Source organism: Elaeis guineensis, chromosome 2, assembly GCF_000442705.2.
Source record: "Elaeis guineensis isolate ETL-2024a chromosome 2, EG11, whole genome shotgun sequence".
NCBI classification, from domain to species: domain Eukaryota; kingdom Viridiplantae; phylum Streptophyta; class Magnoliopsida; order Arecales; family Arecaceae; genus Elaeis; species Elaeis guineensis.
In genome coordinates this window covers 77,849,104-77,871,168 of record NC_025994.2, presented here as the reverse complement: position 1 = coordinate 77,871,168, position 22,065 = coordinate 77,849,104, and the positions used below count along the sequence as shown (strand labels likewise).

The following is a 22,065-nucleotide window of genomic DNA, read 5'->3' as shown; positions in this document are numbered from 1 at the left end:
AGGGAGAGGGGGTCTTCTTATAGAGGGTCCTAGGACTTCGAGAGGTCCTAGGACTCCTATTTTGCCCGGATCTCGCCGGAGAAGAAGACTCCTATCGGGAGTCTTCTTCCCGGTTTTGATTCCTCTATTTTTTTTTTTTTTTTAATGGGCTTGGGTTTTTTTTGGGCTATACGCACACATGTTTCGAGATTCCTATGGTTTTCTCTAATTAAGATAACTACGATATCAATAATCAGCATGCCTGATTTCATCAATTTGCGGTATCAACAGTAAGAGATTGTCATGCAAGCTCGATGTAGTCTAGTGCTCAAGTTACTCAAACCAAGCCAAGTCAGGATTTGGGATCCAAATTTGCCAGCCTTGCTAACAACCAGTACTTAAAGGTGGGCTTTTTGTTATGCTTATATAATGAGGAGAATCCATTGGCTTCTGCAGAAATAATGAAGAAGTTTCATAAGCCAACCAAAATAATATGTAAATGATTGTTTCCATGAGAGACAAATAAAAACTTATCCCATTTATATTATTTCCAGAACAACCATGACTATATTTTCTCTTAAGCCTTATCCATGAACACTCAGGCATTTTAATTATCACAATTCATATCTAACTTGGTGATATCTAACAACAATGTCTAGAATCTGTTATATGAGAAACATCAAAACCTGTAACTGTATCACTATTTCTATATTCTAACATAAGTGAAGCACAAATTTGTGGAACAAATGCATCAATTAGTTATATGAAGAACCTATTATACAAGAAATAATAAAAACAGAAACTTCATCACTACTCCTATATTCTAACATAATTACAGCACATGTGGTAAACAAATATAAGGAAGAAGGGATCAGCGTGAAAACCAACTTTATTGGTTTTTTGAGTTACATTGGATACTAAAATTGTTTTTCTTAGAACTAATAGAGTAAGAAAATTGCATCATTTTTGACACAAGAACTGGGTATCCAAGTTCTTTGTATGTTCAATCTATGACTAACGAAGTGGGAAGCCATATTTTCAAGACAACAAAAAATTATATTAAAAACAAAAAATCACATTGAGACTCAAAGAAAATATCAGCCGCTGTCTAAACTTCCACGAGAATAAAAGATCAGCTCAAGTGCACAAAGAACGAGTACCGCAAAAATACAAATAAGAGCCATGAGTAGTTATGCTTTCTTTGACCAAATATGCTGATTTGCATCGATTCAATGAAGGCTGGCCTCAAGGGACCACTATTCCGACACATGACATGACCATCAATCTAGCAAGAGACGTAGCTTGGAAGTATTTTAGGAGTGTATGATTGGCACAACTTTTCCTGACAACTTGCAAAGAATATACCTTAACTAGATCCTAAACCCATAATATTTCGGAAGCTGCACTACATGCATTATGTGGTCGTTCATCTTACTAATCATAATGACTCATTTTTGTAACCATACACCGAGATGCACCTTTTATAAATAAGATCTATAGGAACAAATAGTAGTAATTGGTGGCTTACATGGCCATATAGTGCATGCAGTATAGGAGAATCATACACACTTCGTACAGTGCATATACAGTAAAAATTAAATAAAAAGATATTTAAAGGTCGAAACAACTAGATCCATACAGTTCTTAATTCCTCGGTAATCGAGTTGGAGAGGTCCTGTCCTCAATCACTGATCGTGCATTCAATACATAATAGCCTATGATCTAGCAGGATCAAACACACACCACATCCTATCCTCTCTTGGCCCTCCTTAATCACGGACGATCCTGCAATACATAGAGGCTAAAAACAGAGGTGATGATTCAAGACTCGACCTCTCTAATTAAATCATGAATTAATTAGGGAAGATCCAAAATCAAATAACCATGCCATTGATCATTATTTATCAAAGACAATCTAATAAATATCTGTGGAGCATCTCCAAACCTGAGTTCTCTCAAATTACGGAACATGCGTCACCACTTCGATCGGGGGTCCCAAGCGGTTGAAGCAGCCCGATCTCATCCGGAGGCGGAACCGCAAGCGAACCGCGCGCTGGCGCTGGCAAGAGCCGGACGGAAGGTATTATCCTACACGTCAGCCACGCTCTCCTCGGGCTTCCACATGGACTATCAGCCGACCTGTCCCTTCGCCGGGCCCCACTTCCCCTGCCAACCAATCAGACAGGAATCCATGTCTGGACCCGCAACTTTCCGTACCCCATCCGCCCTCCGTCGCATGCGACGCGCCGGACGCCGCCCCCACCCCCCACATGACCAAGTTCACCTTCCCATCACTTCCTCCCCCCCCCCCCACCTCTCTCTCGCATCACATCAAAACTCTCCTCCTCTACCTTCTTATACTTCTCCCCACCTCCCCTTTTCTATCCGATATTCACACACAGACTCATAATAGCGAGGGGAGGAAAGGGAGATCGAGTAAAACATAACCACACTCTGCTTGTTATCTCACTCTTATTAGTCTGTAGACTCACTCTCATGGTTCGCATCATTAATGGAACAAGATGTCTTGGTTCTCTAAATTCCACTCTTTCCTCTCAAGGTATGTCAAACACGTACACCAATAACTAGCTAGCGAGATATAACAGTAGTCTTACACTTTTGCTACTACCTATAAAAGTATCTTCAAAGTTATCTCTGTGCCTTAATATGCTCAGCGGAAATTATCTCAGGTGGGTGGGAGCGTTCCGGCATCAAAACATCCGGTCGGACGACGACGACGACGACAATGAAAGCAACAACGAGAGCGGCAGCAACCCGATACCGCCGGCCGCGGTGGAGTGCTACGCATGCACGCAGCCCGGCGTGCCGGCGTTCCACTCCACGAGCTGCGACCGCGCCCACACGCCCGAGTGGGAGGCCGGCGCTGGCTCCTCCCTGATCCCCATACAAACCCAGCCCGCCGCCCGCCCTGCGGTCCGCCGCCGGCGGCCGAATTCCTGGATCTTCGGCTCGGTTCTCGACCCGAGGAGCGAGCGGGTCCGGCTGTGGAACCGGGCCATATTGCTCGGCCGTGGGGTGGCGCTGGCGGTGGACCCGTTGTTCTTCTACGCGCTGTCCATCGGGCGGGCCGGCGCGCCGTGCCTGCACATGGACGGCGGGCTGGCGGCGGTGGTGACGGTGCTGCGCACGTGCGCCGACGCGGTGCACCTGCTGCACGTGTGGCTGCAATTCCGGGTGGCGTACGTGTCGAGGGAGTCGATGGTGGTGGGTTGCGGCAAGCTGGTGTGGGACGCCCGGACCATCGCCGCCCACTACCTGCGATCGCTCAAAGGCTTCTGGTTTGACATCTTTGTGATCCTCCCCGTGCCCCAGGTATCGAGCGGTTTAAAATAGCTTCAATTAGCTAGGGAGATTTTTGCCGCATTTTGTTTCCATAAAAATAAATAATAGTCTATATGGTCTTGGTCACATACGGTTGTGATACTAATTGTCTCTCAATAGCCTGGACGTTAGATCCGGAAGAGGTATGGCAGATTTGCTGATAAAGTCTCTTGATGAAGTATTTGAGACACAAGAAAACATTTCTTAATAATAATATTAATTAATTATTATTATTCTTATTATATTTATCCTAGAAACTCTTGTATCTCAGAAAGTTGGAATAAGTTGAGAGAGGACGGATGGATATACACGTGTGTGCAGGTTTTGGTAGGCTGGTGAATGGCAATCATAGAGATTGGTTTGCCTCGTCATGGGTTCAGGTTGTAATATTTGACATCAACCGTTGGATCATATCTTGCACAAATCTCAAAATATTTTTAATTATTTTTTTAATTTATTTGCACATATCTCTTTACAACTATCGTGCGATCCAACTGTGGATATCATGAAAAAAAAAATTATTCTTTATGGGAAAGATACAACCCGAACCCTCCCGTCACGAACAAGTTGTGCTTGCATGGACAAAAGCGGCAAGCATCACATGCATGCCTCATGATCATTGGCAAGTTGTGCTTGTAAGGACGACAAGATAAGGCCGCAGAACCTCCGTTGTGCGCACACGGCCATGCACGTACAGTGAGCTGTGTCTTGCACATCCATCGCATCGTCCATCATGCGATGGATGATGCATACAATATATCATATCGTATGACATATCGCATGCACAGCAGGAAATCCGGACCTATGAAATAAATCTAAATCTATCATCCACAAATTGTCAAAAATACTCTTCTCTTTGTGAAACAACAAAAAAATTTAAATTTGCTAATCTAAAAATAGTTAAAGGTTGATGATGCTAATCACCAACATGTTTGGTATTGTCATTTGCGTGTGTTTGCTTTTCTATAAATTAGTGAAAAATCTATGAGGATTGGTCTTGGAAACGACATTTGCAGAAAAAGTTTTGTCATTCCTTGCTTTTGTTTCAATTTTTTTCTAAAAAAAATCAGTAAATATTTGCAGCCAGAAGCTTTATAGATTTTTTACATGATTTGAAAATAAAAGTATTTCATACACATGCTGCTCTGTCTAGTTTAATTTTCCTCTTGGATGTTTTAAAACAAAAACTGAAAATAAAAGCAACATTAAATGGGCCACAAGTTTTTTACTATGATTAATGCCTTCTATTGCACAAAAGCTTCCTATCATACAGAGTTTAATTTTGCAGTAGACAAATCCTTTCATCTCATGTGGACAAATGGGTTGAATGGACTGGAACCGCTCGTATCAAGCTATCAAAATAAATTTGGCGCAACCTAATTTAAATTTCTGGAGCCTGTCCAACCTTGTCATTTGTCAAGTGGGTCTACCAAATTTGCACCAGGCCAGAGTTCATTATTGGTGGGACATATCCACACCCGGGCCGATGGACATGACCTGTCCCGAATCATGTTACACCACAACATGTCAAGGAAAACGTCTATATTCCATTTGAAATCTGCAAGTTGATAGAGATAAAACAAGTGGGTGAGAGGACAGTGCAGTTTATCCTATCTATATTTAGGAATGGCAATGGATTGGATATGAGTCGAGTTGGCCCATATCTATATCTATATCTGTCTTGTAATGAAAAATTCTATACTTAAATCTACCTCATACCTACTTCAGATCGGATCGGATCAAGCAAAGATGCGGATCGGATTGGATCGAATAAATAGAGAGATTGGATCCGATCAAATTGGATCAAAAATATATAAATAATATAAAATTATTATAATTTAAAAAAAGATATATATTAAATTTATATCGGATTGGATTCGAAATAAGACATACCATTATCTATACTCTATTTGAATTCGTCTTGTGTATTTTTTCTAATACCTATATTCATCTCAGGTTCTAATTGGATCAGATAAAATCTATCATATTCAGATCGGATCAAATCGGATATTCGACGGGTCAGCTAAAATTATCATCCCTACCTATACTGCATAAGTTTTCAAAGTGGGATATAGGCATAGGCATGCCCGTTTGAAACTTAACGGTACTATATTGTTGCGTAGTATATGTTGTACGATATTAGTATATTTTCTAATAATAATAATTTTAAGGAGATAAAGCTCTATTAAATATTTATTTTTGATAAGATGGGTGTTATTTAAAAATTTAAGACTTTTAAAACTCTTGGATAAACAATCGAAAAACTTATATCATATTTTAAAAAATTCTATAGAGTTGTATTTTTTCTAAAAAAAACTTTGACTCTCGTAGCTCAACGAAACATCTGAAACCGAGACAACTTATTTTCTTATTCAGACTTTCAAATATATACTTTTCCTTTTTAAAACCTTCTTTTTGCATTTCATTTTTTGGATTTGGATCCATGATTAAAGGTGATTAAGAAGTACCATCTTACATCATCATTGCGTTTGATATTGTATCCTGGAGGTATGATTTTTAAGAGCCCTTCTTGCAAGTATGTTACGCAGCTAAATTCTTTTCCGTCGTCACACTTCAACATAACTTGTAGTCAACAAAAAGTTCTTCATGATCCACCTGTCTCCTTTGCTCAAGACCATCCAAGATATGAACCCACGAGTTTGTGTGTGAGAGAGAGATTTGTGCACAGGAGTTGAGATGCTTTAGAACCCAGCTCTGTGAGATTCAAAACCGTGGCAAGCCAATTGTTCATGGTGGCACAGGAGTGCAGAAGAAAGAATAGCTATGATTCTATCAAATGCAAATTATTGGTGGTGGCACCTCCACCATTTTGCCCTTGAAAAATAAAATGCAGATATGTTCTCAAATCAATTTAGAGTTTTCTGTCTCAAACTTTTTGGGTCGAAGCCATTTCTTTTTCTACGATCCTATCATTTAGGGTCCATATCTAGTATTCTATTAGTCAGACTGATCCATCTTGCTAATGAACCTGGAGCATTATTTCTAAAGCATGTCACTTATAATTAGATTTATGCATTTTTCTTGATGAACTTTGAAAACCAATTAGTACTTCTCATATTCTGAACCTATGCAGGTTGTCTTTTGGTTGGTTATACCCAAACTGATAAGAGAAGAAGAGACTAAGTTCATAATGACGATACTTCTGTTCGTCTTCTTGTTCCAATTCCTTCCCAAGGTATACCACAGCATCTGTGTGATGAGAAGGATGCAGAAAGTTACTGGCTATATTTTTGGAACAATCTGGTGGGGTTTTTGCCTCAACCTGATCGCTTACTTCATTGCGTCTCATGTGAGTAACACTGATCCTAATCTAAACTCTTATACATTAATAGATTGCTCTACTGATAAGCTAATTTTGTTTAGTTACCAAGTTGTATGGTTTAGGCTCCTGAAAACATAGAGCTCCCTTAAAAATTCATCTACACTTGAAAATAGCATATAACTCATGTAAATAAAAAATGGAAGGCAAACTGATACAGGGAATATGAGAATAAAATGGAAATTGTAACTGAAGACTTGGATATGAGTAGGTCTGAAATGTTTGAATCCTGTGAACTACCTCATTTGAATTTATTTTTCAACTTGGAAAATAAATTGTTGCAGGAGGGAAAATGTAAGGTGCAACCATGCAAATGTACCTACTGCTCACCAATCTTCTTCTCTCCAAATTTTCCTTCACTTCTGAATACAACCAGAACAGTTACTGAAAATAATAACGCATCTTAAAGTCAATCTACAGAAACCATCATTGTATTTCATTCTCATCGTGCAGATTAATAATTTGTTGTTCAAATCTACTAAGGTTAGCAAATTATGAACTTAGGTAGTCTCAGATATCAATTTTTCATCTATGGCGGTTATAAAATATCTTTGCTGAACACAATATAAATCAGTGGTTATTTATCAAGCAACATACGTCTATTGTTAGTCACCAGTAACACTTAATATAGCAATGTATTAAACTTATCTTGTAAAATTTCACAAAGAAAAAGAAATAAAAACCTTGAACATGAGATAGAATTCCCAAGTGATCACTATCTTTCAACCTCACAATAGATGAACATAAAACTTACACAATTCCTTGTGGAGAAATCATAGGATTCATGAACATTTGGACATAATCTTGTTGTGTTGAACACTTTAGCCATTTTGACCTGCATATAATAAGAAGACATATCAGAAGGACCCCTAACAAGTACCATCAGTCAGTACTTACAATGTGGTTAAGCTTATAATTTACTATTTGAAATTAAAATTCTCATCCCTCCTAAAGAAAATTTTGAAATTTTATTTATCACTTCATGGAACCACTGCATACAACAGTTTGCAACTTATAAAGAAATTCAGTAAGCATAAAGTTTCATGTATGAGTTAGACATAATAATACCACTTGAAATATTATGTTGGTTCATCATTTCCAACAACTTGGAAGGTCAATTTTATGTTTGCTGATTCCATTCTTAGGTAGCTGGAGGGTGCTGGTATGCTCTTGCGATTCAACGTGTCACCTCATGCATCCAACAACAATGTGAGGAGATCAAGAATTGTGATCTTGTCTCATTGGCCTGTTCGAAGGAGGTCTGCTACCGCCTTCCCTTACCATCAGGCATGGACAAATTAGCATGTGAGAGTAAGTTGACAGCAACCACTGGAATCAAAAATATTCCACTTTGCTTAAATGGCAATGGACCATTCCGTTATGGGATCTATGATTGGGCTCTCCCTGTTGTTTCCAGCAACTCACTTGCTGTTAAAATCCTTTATCCTATATTTTGGGGACTCATGACTTTAAGGTAATCTAATTCAACAGCTACCATTTACAAGAGTATCAAAGTATCATAGTTCAAAGCTGCAAGTTTCTTTCCAGAGAGCAGAGCAAATATGTCTTATTTGCCATGTTAATTAGCAGTAATATCTTATGAAAATTAAATGTACTTGGTACTTGCAGCTCAGCTGTGAATTGAAAGCTACTGGTGATAGAGTCTTCTTGTATTAATCAACACTTTTTATTCTGTTACAGCACTTTTGGCAATGATCTTGAGCCTACTAGTCACTCACCGGAAGTGATATTCAGTATAATCATCGTATTAAGTGGACTAATGCTCTTCACTTTGTTGATTGGTAATATTCAGGTATATGGTAGAACATAGATCTTTCACTTTAATCATCTATAATTGTTGATAGAAATGTATGATAGCATGTGAACTGTTAGTTTCTAACAGCTAAAGCTTGATTGATAGGTATTCTTGCATGCCGTCATGGCGAAGAAGAGAAAGATACAATTACGGTTTCGAGACATGGAATGGTGGATGAAGCGAAGACAACTACCATCACGCTTGAGGCAGCGAGTCCACCAGTATGAACGCCAAAGGTGGCTTGCAATGAGAGGTGAGGATGAAATGGACATGATCAAAGACTTGCCAGAAGGACTAAGGCAGGACATAAGGCGTTATCTCTGCCTTGATCTCATCAAGAAGGTAACTAACCTGTTGAGACAGTTGTCAGTTCATAAGAAACAGAAGGAAGAGAGTGGTGGGGGGGGGGGGTGTCATCAATGAAACAAAGCACCAGGCACTAAGTTTAAGAGCCGTTTGTGCACCCTCCTTCTGAAACAAAGGTTCATTCATTGGGATTATAACAAACAAGTGAATGATAAAGACCGTTTTTTGAGGATAAGATGAACAATAGATATCAAATTGGACGAGTAACAACTAGTATCATCTGTGGGATATTACAGAGTAACAAGAGAAGAAATTTATGACTAAAATCAATCATCAAGCACAACTCCATTCACCAAAACTTACAGAGAAGTCAACAAAAAAAAATTTGGAGAAGCATAGTGCTATGGCCATGCAATTAGGATAAAGAACAAACTATTATTCAAGATAAAACAGTTTATGTTTGTGCTATTGCTTGATTAGATAAAAATAGGTGTTACTTTATAAGTGAAAATGAATCTAACTCATTGCAGTTCATTTGTCTTTCAGGTGCCCCTATTCCACAACTTGGATGATCTTATCCTTGACAATATATGTGATAGAGTTAGACCTCTAGTTTTCTCCAAGGGTGAGAAGGTATGACAAGGGACATAGAAATGCTGCAGTCATCTGGTAGAAATATCTTTTAGCCACATATTTAGCTTATAAGCTCTGGTGCAATGTTGTCCGCCTTGTTGTTATAAACTATTACTCTTGGACCAGGTAATCAGAGAAGGAGATCCTGTTCAACGCATGGTGTTCATTGTCTTGGGTCAATTGAAGAGTAGCCAGCGTCTTAGCAAAGGCATGATGGCCACATGCATGCTAGGCCCAGGAAACTTCCTAGGGGATGAGCTCCTGTCATGGTGTCTCCGCCGCCCATTTGTCGATCGGCTACCAGTTTCTTCTGCCACCTTTGAGTGTGTTGAGCCAACCGAGGCATTTGGCTTAGATGCACTCCATCTTCAATACATCATCGAGTACTTTAGGTACCAATTTGCAAATGAAAGGCTCAAAAGAACAGCAAGGTACTATTCATCAAACTGGAGGACATGGGCAGCTGTTAACATACAGCTTGCCTGGCGCCGCTGCAAAAAGAGGACTAGAGGCATGGCGAATCCACCATCTGAACCGGGTGACAGTGAACAACGCCTTCGGCTCTATGCTGCAATATTCATGTCACTTCGTCCTCATGACCACCTTGAATAGGAGAAAAGCAGCTGGCATTATGTTGCTATTTGCTACAGCTTTATGGAAACTATTTATGTTGCTGGTGGGTATGGTGATGTCTGAAATTACCATCAGGTACAAAAGAGGGGGATTCAATCAGTGACAATCTTGCATCAACGCTTACTCGTTCACAGACAGAATGGATGGATTTTATTATGAGTTCGGATCTTCGGGTGCGACTTTTGCACTGCACGGTCCTATCCCATTTGGATAGCCACCACATCTGGATAAAATTTTTATGGTTAGATCGGCCAGGGAAGAAATTATGATCGAATCATTATCGCCTGCCATATCTCCAAAGCATGCCATGCGCGCTTACATACATATATTAAAATACTAAAAAAATAGGAATGGATAAACCTCGGGAGTATTTGAACAGTTTTGATAAATATCATATAATCTTTAGGATTTATCCATGTCTATTTTCTTAGTATTTTAACGCGCGCGTGTAAGCACGCGTAACCTGCTTCGGAGACGTGGCAGGCGATAACGGTCCAATCATTATTCTTTCCATGGTCGGTCCAACCATAGAAGTTTTAGCCACCACATTCTCCATCTTAGAGATGGGTAGCTTTCATTTATCTCAAGACTATGACCAAACACTTTTCAATGCAATACATGGGGTGTCGCGAAGATGAAGGAGAGCTGTCCATCTCCGATATAAATGATGTGGTAGCTATCCATGATGGTACCATACTCTGCAATGTGAAAGCTGCACCACAGAGGATTCTGTTTATTTTATTATTTTTCCAATGAATAAAATAAATGAGCATCATTGGTTTAGGCAAGCTTTTATTTGGAAGTGATTTATGCTCTACAGCCAGTGGGGTTAGAGAAGCACTTGAGAGGGTATTACATCTGCATCAGGATTTGGGTATATAATTAGGCATAAAGGTGACAGAATATTGGTTGAGGACTTTCATGACCTTCACATAAGGAGCCTCGAGTATGATTGCAAGTTGATGTCTGATCCTCCGCTCATTTCTTGGTTAAATTTCTTTGTTTCTTCAGAGATAAAGTGGTTTTACATTTCATGGTAGTTGTCAGAATTTTTATGTTACACAAAAATGTCACAAGGCATCTGCTGTGGTTCTAATAATATGAAGAGCATCAATAGTCTCATATCGATTGTGAGTCAAGGAGGACTTCGCTTATAAGGAGAAAAAAATCTTTCTCATGTGAGGCACCTTTTAAAGGATAAAATCGTGAAGCTCATGTGCCAAAGCGGACAATACCTCACGTGACGAGCCGAACTCTTATCCGCAATAATGGCGTGCCAGGTAGGAGTCGAGATCCGCCTCGATTTTTTGGAGCTCAGGTCTGCCTCAGCTAACTGTAGGGCACCTCGGACTGTACATATTCGAGTCCCCCTTGACTGGGGGGCTCTGTTATGGTTCTAATAATATGGAGGGCACTAATAGTCCCACATCGATTGTGAATCAATGGAGACTCGTGCTTATAAGGAGGAAAAAATTTTTTCCATGTGAGGGGCCTTTTAAAGGACAAAATCATGAGGTCCATGAGCCAGAGCAGACAATACCTCACATGACAAGCCGAGCTTTTATCCACAATAATGATGCACCAGGTAGGGGTCGAGGTCCACCTTGATTCTCTAGGACTGAGGTCCGTCTCGGTTGACTGTGGGGCTCCTTGAACTGTACACATCGGAGTCCTCTTTAACTGGGGGGCTCTATTATGGTTCTAATAATATGAAGGACACCAATAGTCCCACATCGGTTGTGAGTCAAAAGGGACTCGTGTTTATAAGGAGGAAAAAATTCTTCCTACATGAGATGCCTTTTAAAGAGCAAAATCATGAGGTCCATGGACCAGAGCAGACAATACCTCATACGTCGAGCCATGAGCCCTTAAATGTAAGTATACATCAGAGTCCCCCTTGACTGGGGGGTTCTGTTGTGGTTCTAATAATGTGAAGGACACCAATAATCTTACATCGATTGTGAGTTAAGGGGGACTCGTGTTTATAAAAAGAAAAAAAAATCTTTTCCACGTCGGGTGCCTTTTAAAGACCAAAATCATGAGGCCTATGGGCCAAAGCAAAAAATATCTCACGTGATAGGCTGAGCCCTTGTCCACAATAATGGCGCGTCAGGTAAGGATCAAAGTCCTCCTCGATTCTCTGAGACTAAGATCCACCTCGACTGACTGTGGGGCTCCTCGAACTGTACACATCGGAGTTTCTCTTGACTGAAGAGCTCTGTTGTGGTTCTAATATGTGGAGAGCACCAATAGTCTCATATTGGTTGTGAGTCAAGGGAGACTTGCGTTTATAAGGAGGAAAAAATCTTTTTCACGTGAGGTACCTTTTAAAGGACAAAACTATGAGGCCTATAAGCTAAAATGGACAATATCTCATATGACGGGCCAAGCCCTTGTCCGCAACAATAGCGCGCCAGGTGGGGGTCGAGGTCCATCTCGATTTTCTGAGGCTGAGGTCCACCTCGACTGATATTGGGGCTCCTCGGACTGTATACATCGGAGTCTTCCTTGACTGGGGGGTTCTGTTATGGTTCTAATAATATGGAGGGCACTAATAGTCCCACATCAGTTGTGAATCAAGGAGGATTCATGCTTATAAGGTGGAAAAAAATTTTCCAACGTGAGGCACCTTTTAAAGGACAAAATCATGAGGTCTATGCGCTAGAGTGGACAATACCTCATGTAACGGGCTGAGTCCTTGTCCACAACAGCGTCTAAGTTTTTCGAAGGCATTATCTTACAAGGAAAATGTTAAAATTTCCATTCTCCACATTCCAAATGATCGATGAAATCATGCTCTTCGAATAGCCAAAGACCAAATGAACTGGACTTTAACCCAATCTACCCCCTATCTATTGCACAAATCCTTGACTGTGACATAGGCCAGGGGAGTTGAACAAGGATGAGCACCAGTATTCCATCATATGATGAATGTTTTCTATGAATAAGATGTTTGATCTCCCAACTAAATTCTTGTTTTGGACTCTTAAGGCTTTTGGTACATACTCTTTTGTATCTATCCGTTCAATAAATGGTGTTGACATTGCGCAGCATACAAAAAGAGAATAGAGAATGTATTCAACTTATGTCACTCAGAACGTAGCCAAACATTTCAACGAACGAGTTCTATGCAAGAATAACTAGAAATAACAAACAGCGAAATATTGTTATTTGAACTTAGAAAAGGATGGGGCGATGCCTTGGATCACTTACCTTGCAGAACTTAGGTGTGGTGTGTTAGAGCATGAGAATGTAATGTGCCTCCATGATGATTTTTGAACTGGGTGCGAATGTAGCACCACCTGGCCATACATCATGCCAATCATCTAGTCTTTTTCAGTGATTAGCCTACAGGAAGGAGAAGAGTTGGCATAGTTCATGAGCATATTAGTAAACAAGGAATAGGATATGGTTTATTGTAGGGTTGATGATAGGGGTGCAAATGGGCTGAGTCGAATCGGATCATGAGTGATCTTCATCCAACCCGATTCCTTAGTTGGTTCTTAAAATTGGATTCAGACCTAAGCCAATAGAAGATTGGATCGGATCGGATCAGGTCTATAGTCAAAAATTTTGCCCTATTGAATCATTTGAATCGAGTCGGGTCCATGTATATATAATCCTATCCCAACCTAAAAAATTCAGATCTGATTCGAACCCAAACCCAAGTCGGATCCAATTCATATAATAAGTCAATATATGAGGAGTTATGATAAAAGAAAATAAATATTACTTTGTCTTGGCTATTAATTTATAAGCAATCTACAATTTTTAACAACTAGAACTTAAACATTATTTAAGAAAACTTTTGGCACAAAATTTCACAAATAAGCAGCCATCAAACATTATGATGACTTTGATACATTGCTATCAAGAATTAACTAAAATATAGCTATAATCCAGAGAAAAAAAAATAAATACGGAAACCAACTCGAAGATCATATTCAGTTCTTTGCAACATCTCTATCTTTCCTTGACAACTGAAATATTCTTTCCACTTTTGATATAGTGTTTGTTCCATAATTCAAGTAAACAAATCATATCAAACAAATAGTTTGATAGCCTTCACCTTAATAGCATGTATAAACACAAAATATGCTATCAATTGGTAGAGACCAACAATCTAAGCATAAATACAATTTCTCATAATCTTAGTCAAATTGAGCAAATTAAATTGTATGACAAATAACAATGTTATAAGAGCATTTGGAATTCTAATCCCATTCTATTTGCTCTATAGTTTACATGTTAGATTCAATATTAAATTCCGATCGGATCGGATTGAAATTCAGTACATCCAGATCCGACTCAAAAAAGTGAATGTGTCCAAGTTTAGAACCCGACCCAACCTTATAGGTCCTTTAAAACAAATCGGACCAGGTCTAAGCAAATCGGACTGGGTCGGGTCATGGGTCAACTCGATCCATTTGCAGCCTTAGGTGATAATTAGGTTGGATCGAATCATATATGGATTGGATCAATGTAGATCGGATAGAAAAATCATCAATTTGAATCTGACTATTTATTAAAAAGATCAAAAATTAAAATTTGAATCCGACTTGTTTATTACATAAATAATTCAATTCGATCCGCTTAATCCATTTATTAAGCAGACTAAATCAGGTTAGATTAAATGGATTAAACAGATTAAATGAGTTTTTAATAGATTAAACGGATTAAACAGATTAAACAGATTGAGTTAAATAGATCAGAAATAGATTAATTAGATTTTGAAAAAATTAAATAGGTCTTAAATATGTTCAAAGGGTTAAATGGATTATCTGATTCAATCTGACCTGGATATTAAACAAGTTAAATAGATTAAATAGATCAAATATCTAGAACCCAATTTAGATCCAAATATTAAATGGACTAAATGGATCGATCAATTTATGATCTGAATTTGTTTAGCCTAAATACCAATCTATTTGTGATGGATCAAATATGGATTGAATTGATGGCTTGGATCACATTTTATCGATCCTAATTTATTCATCTACGTCCACGTGACTCTTATATACCATACCCAATTGATGCCGTCACCAAAGCATGATATTCTTAATGGGAAGTAGCACATTTAAATTTTCTGTATTTTGATTCCAATCCGATATAATTTGCCTTCAGCTCCGACAATTCAGATTCCACCCTAGCTGTGGAATGATAACTGTTTGTGCAATAATGGTGAGCACATCACAACTCTTACGGTCCAGCTTCCCTCATCCCCCGTCAATCGGCTATTGATTTCTGAATGAACGATATTGATCTGGCGTATCTCTTGATGCTTCTCTAATTTTGCTCATTAATCAAATGATTAGATGCATAACGGTAATTCAATTTTCGTTTATACAATAAATACATGCAGAAGAATCCAAGCTAGATTCATCTCCTTTGGGAGTCGAATGGTGAATGGAAGAAGGGAAGGGAAGATATAGAGGGAGAGAGAAAGTAGTTGGAAGATTCGACCTCTTCGCCACTTCTCGATCCTCCTCCTCCTCTTCCTAGATTCCCATGCTATGTGATGGTCCATTGATAAGATCGCTATTGCAGCCTGACTCCGGTGTGTAGTCAGTAGTCGATCAGAAGCCGACTAGGAGCTACGTTTGCCAATTGACGGCGGGGTTGGCGATGGATGAGGTATCCTCGCTGGAGAAGGTGCACACAGTCAAGGTCAAAACAAAGGATGATGATTGAGTTAGAGTGAGATAGTGCTGGGCTCCGCTCGATGACAAGAAAAGAAGATTTGCAAAATAAGTCCCGTCGGAGGTGGCTCCGACGAAGATCCTGCAATGCTCAAGTCAGTGAATGACTTGAGAGGAAAGAGCAACAGAGTCTCTGAGTTTTGAGATAGTGCATCTATGCATACCTGGAGGGGTCCCTGCTTACCTCTATTTATAGAGGGAGCAAAATGAATAATGAGATGATAGACGATCAAGTCGATCATGTCTTGTCGTATGGCATCACATGGTGCCGTGTGGGCGTCTTTAAATGCTAACGGCAAGCATACCTTTTATTTGGCACACACACGATGGCAGATGCTACAGGGTATGAGGCGTAATAAATGATCCCTGGGACGTATTTAATGAGATCGTATTATCTCATCATGGCATGCAGCTAGCCGGTCAAGGTATGGTATTTGAGTGACATGATTTCGATGTGGCCTTTTCGAGTTGTATGATAGCCATGTTCGGTGCTTAGTTAGTCGAAGTCAACAGGATGGATTGTCGAGGTGCCTTATCTTCGATTGGCATAGTCGGCTGTCAACCGACCATTAAGTCAGTTACAAGCCGAGCAACCATAGGAGGCATATTAACTTCAGTTGGGATGGCACCGACCAAGAACAACCGGCCTTCGGCTAGATGCCAGCGATGGCGACCGATGTCTATCCAGTTGGAGGGAAACTTTGTATATCCGAGTCGGGTTGATAGTCGGCTAGTTGGTGTAGTTTTCTTAGTCGGCTCAGAGATGAGAAAGTAGGATAGTCGACTAAATGACGAAAATCTACCCTAACACTTGCCCCCCAACTCTCGAGTTTGACTTAACAGTTGATCGAGTGAGAGGAGTTCGTTCTTGAACTGTCACGAGTTACTTTAGCCAACTACAACTTGGCTGATGCTTCGTGGGACGAAACGTCATCATGTCTTTTCATGTGGTGGCACCATCCTTTCACAGATCATGCGACAATAAATGTTGCAGAGCTCGAGACGATCTTCCATATGAATGATAGAAGATCAACTGGCAGGGCAATAATGAGCATGCATACCTGAGTCGTCTGCGTGTCAGTAGCCCATTGATCCGATCTGTGATCATGCGGATTAAGCCTACCCAGTAAGATTTGAACAGTGGTGCATTGAACGGATGCTGGGAGGACCGACCAAGATTGCCGCCACATGTCATGATCTCCAGGTTAGGTATGGTACTCGACGTCGATCCTGACCATTGACGGAACCTATATATAGGGGTTGATCTTTCCCCATTTTTGGCTTCACTATTTTTGCTCCGTTTTGAGTCCACGCTGCCCTCTTTTCTGTCGAGAGTCTAGCTACCGATGAGTCTCCACCTCCAGTGTCGGTCTTCCGCCACTGTCAGCCTTTGTCGCTGATTTTCTTTATTTTTTTAGAGGTTTCCTCCTTAGTCCTTTTTTTGTCTTCTCTTTTTTTGTCTTTTCCATGACTTCTTTTGATAGAGAGTTCGGAGATGAGAATCCGGTCAGTGATTGGAGTTCTCAGGCTCCAACAACCCAAAGGGCGATCGAGGAGATTACTTGGGATGAATCCGATGGGGTGCCTTCTCGACAGGATCAGTCAGACCCAGATGAGTCGGATGAACAGTCGACTATCGAGAATACCTTTGGACCTCTCATGGAGAGGTCTGAGCTGACTGAGTCAGCAGTCAACCGACTAAGGGGACATTATCATATTCTTAGTCAGTACCAGTTGATGGCACCTGGCGAAGGAGGTCGGGTCGTTCGTCCACCCAATGGCTATATTGCTATCTATGAGGAGTTTCTTCGATCGAGACTCCATCAACTTGCCCCTAATTCCATTCATATTCTTTCCTGTTTCGTTGTCCTTTGTCACCTTCTTCGGATTGAACCCTAAGTCTCTTTGTTTCGAGCCATTTTCATCCTGAAGAAACATCTCCGAGAACAGAGGTGGTGGTTCTTCTGTCCTCGGCTCCGACAACAAATCTTCAAGAAACTCCCTTCTTCAATTCATGGGTGGAAGGATAAATTCTTCTATATTGCCGCCGACCACCCATGGGGCTTTGATTGGACCTAGACAACTCCAAACTTTTTCCCAAATAGGAATAACACAGTCCTGAATGAAGATTGGGAGGTGCACGAGAAGCTTTTTGAAGTCCAAGTCCCCGCGCATCAGGAGCTGCTCAAGGAGCGGTCCTTCTACGATGTCGGGATTAGCCCGATTAGCCATCTCGATAGTTTTCTTCTCTGTAAACTCTTTTTGTGCTTTTTGCTTTATTCGTTGGCTAACCGTTTTCTCCTTTTTGTTGTATTCATGCAGACATGCGGGTCACAGCGGGATCGCTGAAGGAGGCGGTCCGAAAGAAGAAGAACAAGGCAGCATCTGGGCCTGGAGGCCTATCTCGGCCATCGAAGAAGTCGAGGGAGGAGTCTCTGATTCGATAGTCAAGAAGTACGTAGCTACCGTCACCACCTTGAGCTTCGACGGTGCATTCATCTCCACCACCTTCTGCTAAGGTAGCCGCCGTCGCCACCTTGAGCTAAGACGGTGCATTCATCTCCACCACCTTCTACTAAGGTCGTGATAGTCACGGCCTCTCCCTTGGCTGATGACGATGTGGTGGTCGTCGAAGCACCGGTGAGGTCAGTCAAAGCAGTGCAAGCTCTTTCGATCCAAGCTGGGTCTGGAGGGAATCAGACAGCTAGTCGAGAGGCTGCTGACAAGGGTGTTGATAGGTGTAAGGCACCAATGCTCCCCAGCTTCACTGTGGACTACGGTCTAGACATGCCTTCCGGGGAGCCGACCATCGCGATCGGGATGCGCTTCAAGGCCACCGATCAGGTGCTCCAAGACCGCCAACTCGTCGAAAAGTTAGCGAAGATGGTGATGCTTCTCACAGATTGGAAAGTCAGAAAAGCGCGCCCGATCTCGGAGATTCAGTCGGACGCATACATGTCGTTGATCGGGGTAAGTATTCGGACTTCCTTTATTCGGTCTTTTTCTTTCTTAGTTGAGTAGATGACTTAGCTATTCTTTTGTATTGCAGATGATCCACAACATTACAATAATGTCGGAAGGGTTGATCAAGTCTGTCTAGATTAACCACAAGTTGGAGGACTAGGCCCAGACTGCTTGTGCGCGGGCTGAAGTCTCCGAGGAGCTCCTTCAAGCCATCGAGGAAAGGGAAGAAAGAGCAGAAAAAAGATCTCTCTACTAGAGGCCGAGTTGGCCAATCTGGCGGCCCAGCAACGAAGCGACAAGAAAGAGTTTGAGAAGCTGAAGGCCGATTATCAAGTGGAAATGGAGTCGGCCGAGAGCGCCCTCACAGAGGAGAAGGAGAGTGTGCTGAAGATGGAGAAGGCTGTTGAGGAGGCCAAGAACGCTGCCTAGGAAGTCGAGAAGATTGTCCCCGAACTCCAAGAAAAATTATCGTCGGCAGAAACTCGGGCCCAGAAAGCCACTTTTCGAGCACTACCGAGTTTCGCGAATCAAAAGAGTACGAGAAAGAGCTTGCCGATGCTGGAGCGGATGCGTTTCAACTCGGCTTTATGGAGTGCATGAAGCAAGTTCACCGCCTCATGCCCAAGGTGGACTTAAGCTCCATCCAGCCCAACAAAGAGTCGGATGAGTCGGGCGACGAGGATGCAAAGGCCGAAGAGGACCGTCCCCAGCCGACTTCCTAAACATCTCTTGTACACTTTTTCTTTTGTATTTGTAATAAATTTCTTGGAAATGAAATGAAAATTTTCTTCATAAATTATCCGACTTCTTTGTGTGTGTGCATTTCTTTTTTATTTTCTTGACAAACTTCCCAGAAAACTGACGAAGTAACGAAGTTGGTAGAATAGTTTGTAGGATGCAGTGAACCGAATAGGTTGTAGCCTTCCCACAAAATTGTTAAGTAACAAAGTCGGCAATAAAGTAAAATAGTTTGTAGGAAGTAGCTAACCGAATAGGTTGTAGCCGAATTAATTGAACTTGAGAGAATTCTCTAAGTCATGTAATTGACTCTCGCAGGCGAACTCGGCCAGATCAAAGTCATAATCATAAACCATTAGCCATAGATCATCCCGTTAAGTAGAAACTTGTAGGCAGTTTTTGTTTAGGATCGGTAGATCTTTGGCTGGTCGGTGTTGAGCCGACTTAGCAAAATTTATTTTCACTGGATTGTATGACGAACTGCACCTCTTATACTTGCAGCCCTTGGGCCGTTGCGAGTATAGAGGCAGTTATCGGACCACGCAGCTTTGGTAATCGGATTTTAGCCGATTAACGCAATGATTTCACCTAGGTCTCACATTCAATCTAGCGCTGTAGCTCTTGGCGGGCATGCTTATGATTGAGGGACCCATCTGTTGTTAAGAACGGGCCCACTCCTGGCTTCGTTAGTAGGGTATGAGCCGACTAGCGCTTCATCGGGTACGAACCGACGAGGGAGTGGTTGTATTGTAGTTTGCCGAGAACTTGAGTTGTAAGGCACATAACTTGCAAAAAGAAAGATTTTTTTGTTTGACGAAGGTATTCTTATTGATAATACATTCGTAGGTTTTCAACGTTCCAAGTTTGAGGGATCTCGGTGCCATCCAAGTTTTCGATTTTGTATACCCCTGATCGTAGGATCGTCGAGACTCTCTAGGACCTTCCCAATTTGAAGATAATTTTTCTTGCTCAATGGGCTTGAAAATTTTCGCTCTCCTCAGGACTAAGTCTCCTACTCGAAAGATCTTTGGCTTGACTCGGGAGTTGCAATATCGCACTATCCTTTGTTGGTAGGAAATTATTCTTAGTCGAGCTTTTTTTCAAGTTTCTTCGAGTAAATCCAAGTCTGCTCATCTCTTGTCCGAGTTTGTAGATTCATCGTAGTACTCCACTCGAGTTGAAGGTAGGCCGATTTCAACTGAAATCATGGCTTCGGTTGCAAATGCCAACTTGAATGGAGTTTCTCCGATTGGGATTCGGAGAGTTGTTCGGTAAGACTATAGGATACTGTGAAGCTCCTCGGCCCAGCTTCCTTTAGCTCGACTGATTCTGATCTTTAAACTTTGAAGAATCATCCTATTAGTTACCTCAGCTTCTCCATATGATTGGGGATGTCCGATCGAAGTAAGCTTGTGGATAATATGATATTTCACACAGAATTTTTTTAATCTGGCATTGTTGAATTGTCGGCCATTGTTGCTGATGATTGCCTGGGGCAGATCGAATCGACAGATGATGGATTTTCATAGAAAACTGATAGTTTTCTGTTCCTTTATCTGTGCCAATGATTCAGCTTCGACCTACTTAGTAAAGTAGTCGATGGCCACTATGAAAAATTTTCTTTATCCACTGACAGGCAGGAATGGACCGAGTAGGTCCACACCCTATTGATTAAATGGCCAGGGTGCCGAGATGGCTGTAAGATGGCTGGATGAGAGTCTTTGAATATTGGCGAACCTTTAACATTGGTCACACTTCTGCATTAAATTATACGCATCTTTCTACATGGTTGGCCAGTAATATCCCTATCAGAGGATTTTGTAGGACAGTGACTTGCCCCCCAAGTGGTTGTTACAAATACCTTCGTGTACCTTCCGGAGGGGATAGTCGGTCTCGAAAGATCAGAGACACTTGAGTAGGAGTAAAGACACTGACCTTCTATAAAGTTGATTGCCACTGATTACGTACTGAGTTGCCAACCTTTTTACTCGACGCGCCTTGGCAGGATCAATTGACAAGGCTCCGTCCATCAAGAAGTCGATGAATGGATCAATCCAACTCGGCTCCTGTCCGACTTCAATCTGACGGACTTCTTCTTCTGAGTCAATGCTCAGGCTTTCGAGATGCTCGATGAAGATTTTTTCAAGATCTCTGCAATCGAAGGTGGCGAGATGGGACAGAGAGTCAGCTCGAGCATTCTTAGAACAAGAAATATGAAAAATTTCGAAGTAATCAAAATATGACTGTAGAGTCTTAAGCCTTTGTAGATATCTGGAGAGAATAGGGTCTCGGGTTGCATATTCTCCTCGGGACTGTTCGGCGATGAGTTGCGAATCGGTGAACACCCATAGGCGCTCGACATCGAGATCCTTAGCAATCTTGAGTCTGGCTATCAGGGTCTCATACTCTGCTTGGTTGTTTGAAGTCTTAAAGCTAAATCGAAGAGCATACTCGATTACCATCCCATCAATATTGGTCAAGATCAGACCCGTGCCACATCCTTGACCATTTGAAGCTCCATCAACGTGCAAAATTCAGGGGGGCTCTTGAGTGCTCTTTGGGGGGTTGCCTTCGACTTGATCATTGTTTGTTGAGGTACACTCGATGATAAAGTC

General features: G+C 41.3%; 1 protein-coding gene across 1 annotated transcript; it reads left to right on the top strand.

Annotated features, from left to right (window-relative positions):
* Nucleotides 1–2,337: 2,337 nt before the first annotated feature.
* Nucleotides 2,338–10,205, top strand: LOC105057983 (cyclic nucleotide-gated ion channel 2). Its single transcript, XM_010940738.3, has 8 exons — nt 2,338–2,539; nt 2,670–3,312; nt 6,416–6,631; nt 7,807–8,135; nt 8,363–8,474; nt 8,583–8,819; nt 9,330–9,416; nt 9,543–10,205. The coding sequence occupies exons 1-8, from the start codon at nt 2,502–2,504 to the stop codon at nt 10,026–10,028; spliced, it is 2,148 nt and encodes a 715-aa protein (XP_010939040.2). The 5' UTR covers nt 2,338–2,501; the 3' UTR covers nt 10,029–10,205.
* The last annotated feature ends 11,860 nt before the right edge of the window (nt 10,206–22,065 follow it).

Excerpts from the sequence above, each read along its gene's own strand:
- LOC105057983 (XM_010940738.3), top strand. The coding sequence starts at position 2,502 with ATGTCTTGGTTCTCTAAATTCCACTCTTTCCTCTCAAG. Across the intron at positions 3,313-6,415 it reads TGATCCTCCCCGTGCCCCAG|GTTGTCTTTTGGTTGGTTAT; the intron begins GTATCGAGCGGT and ends GAACCTATGCAG. Across the intron at positions 6,632-7,806 it reads CTTACTTCATTGCGTCTCAT|GTAGCTGGAGGGTGCTGGTA; the intron begins GTGAGTAACACT and ends TTCCATTCTTAG.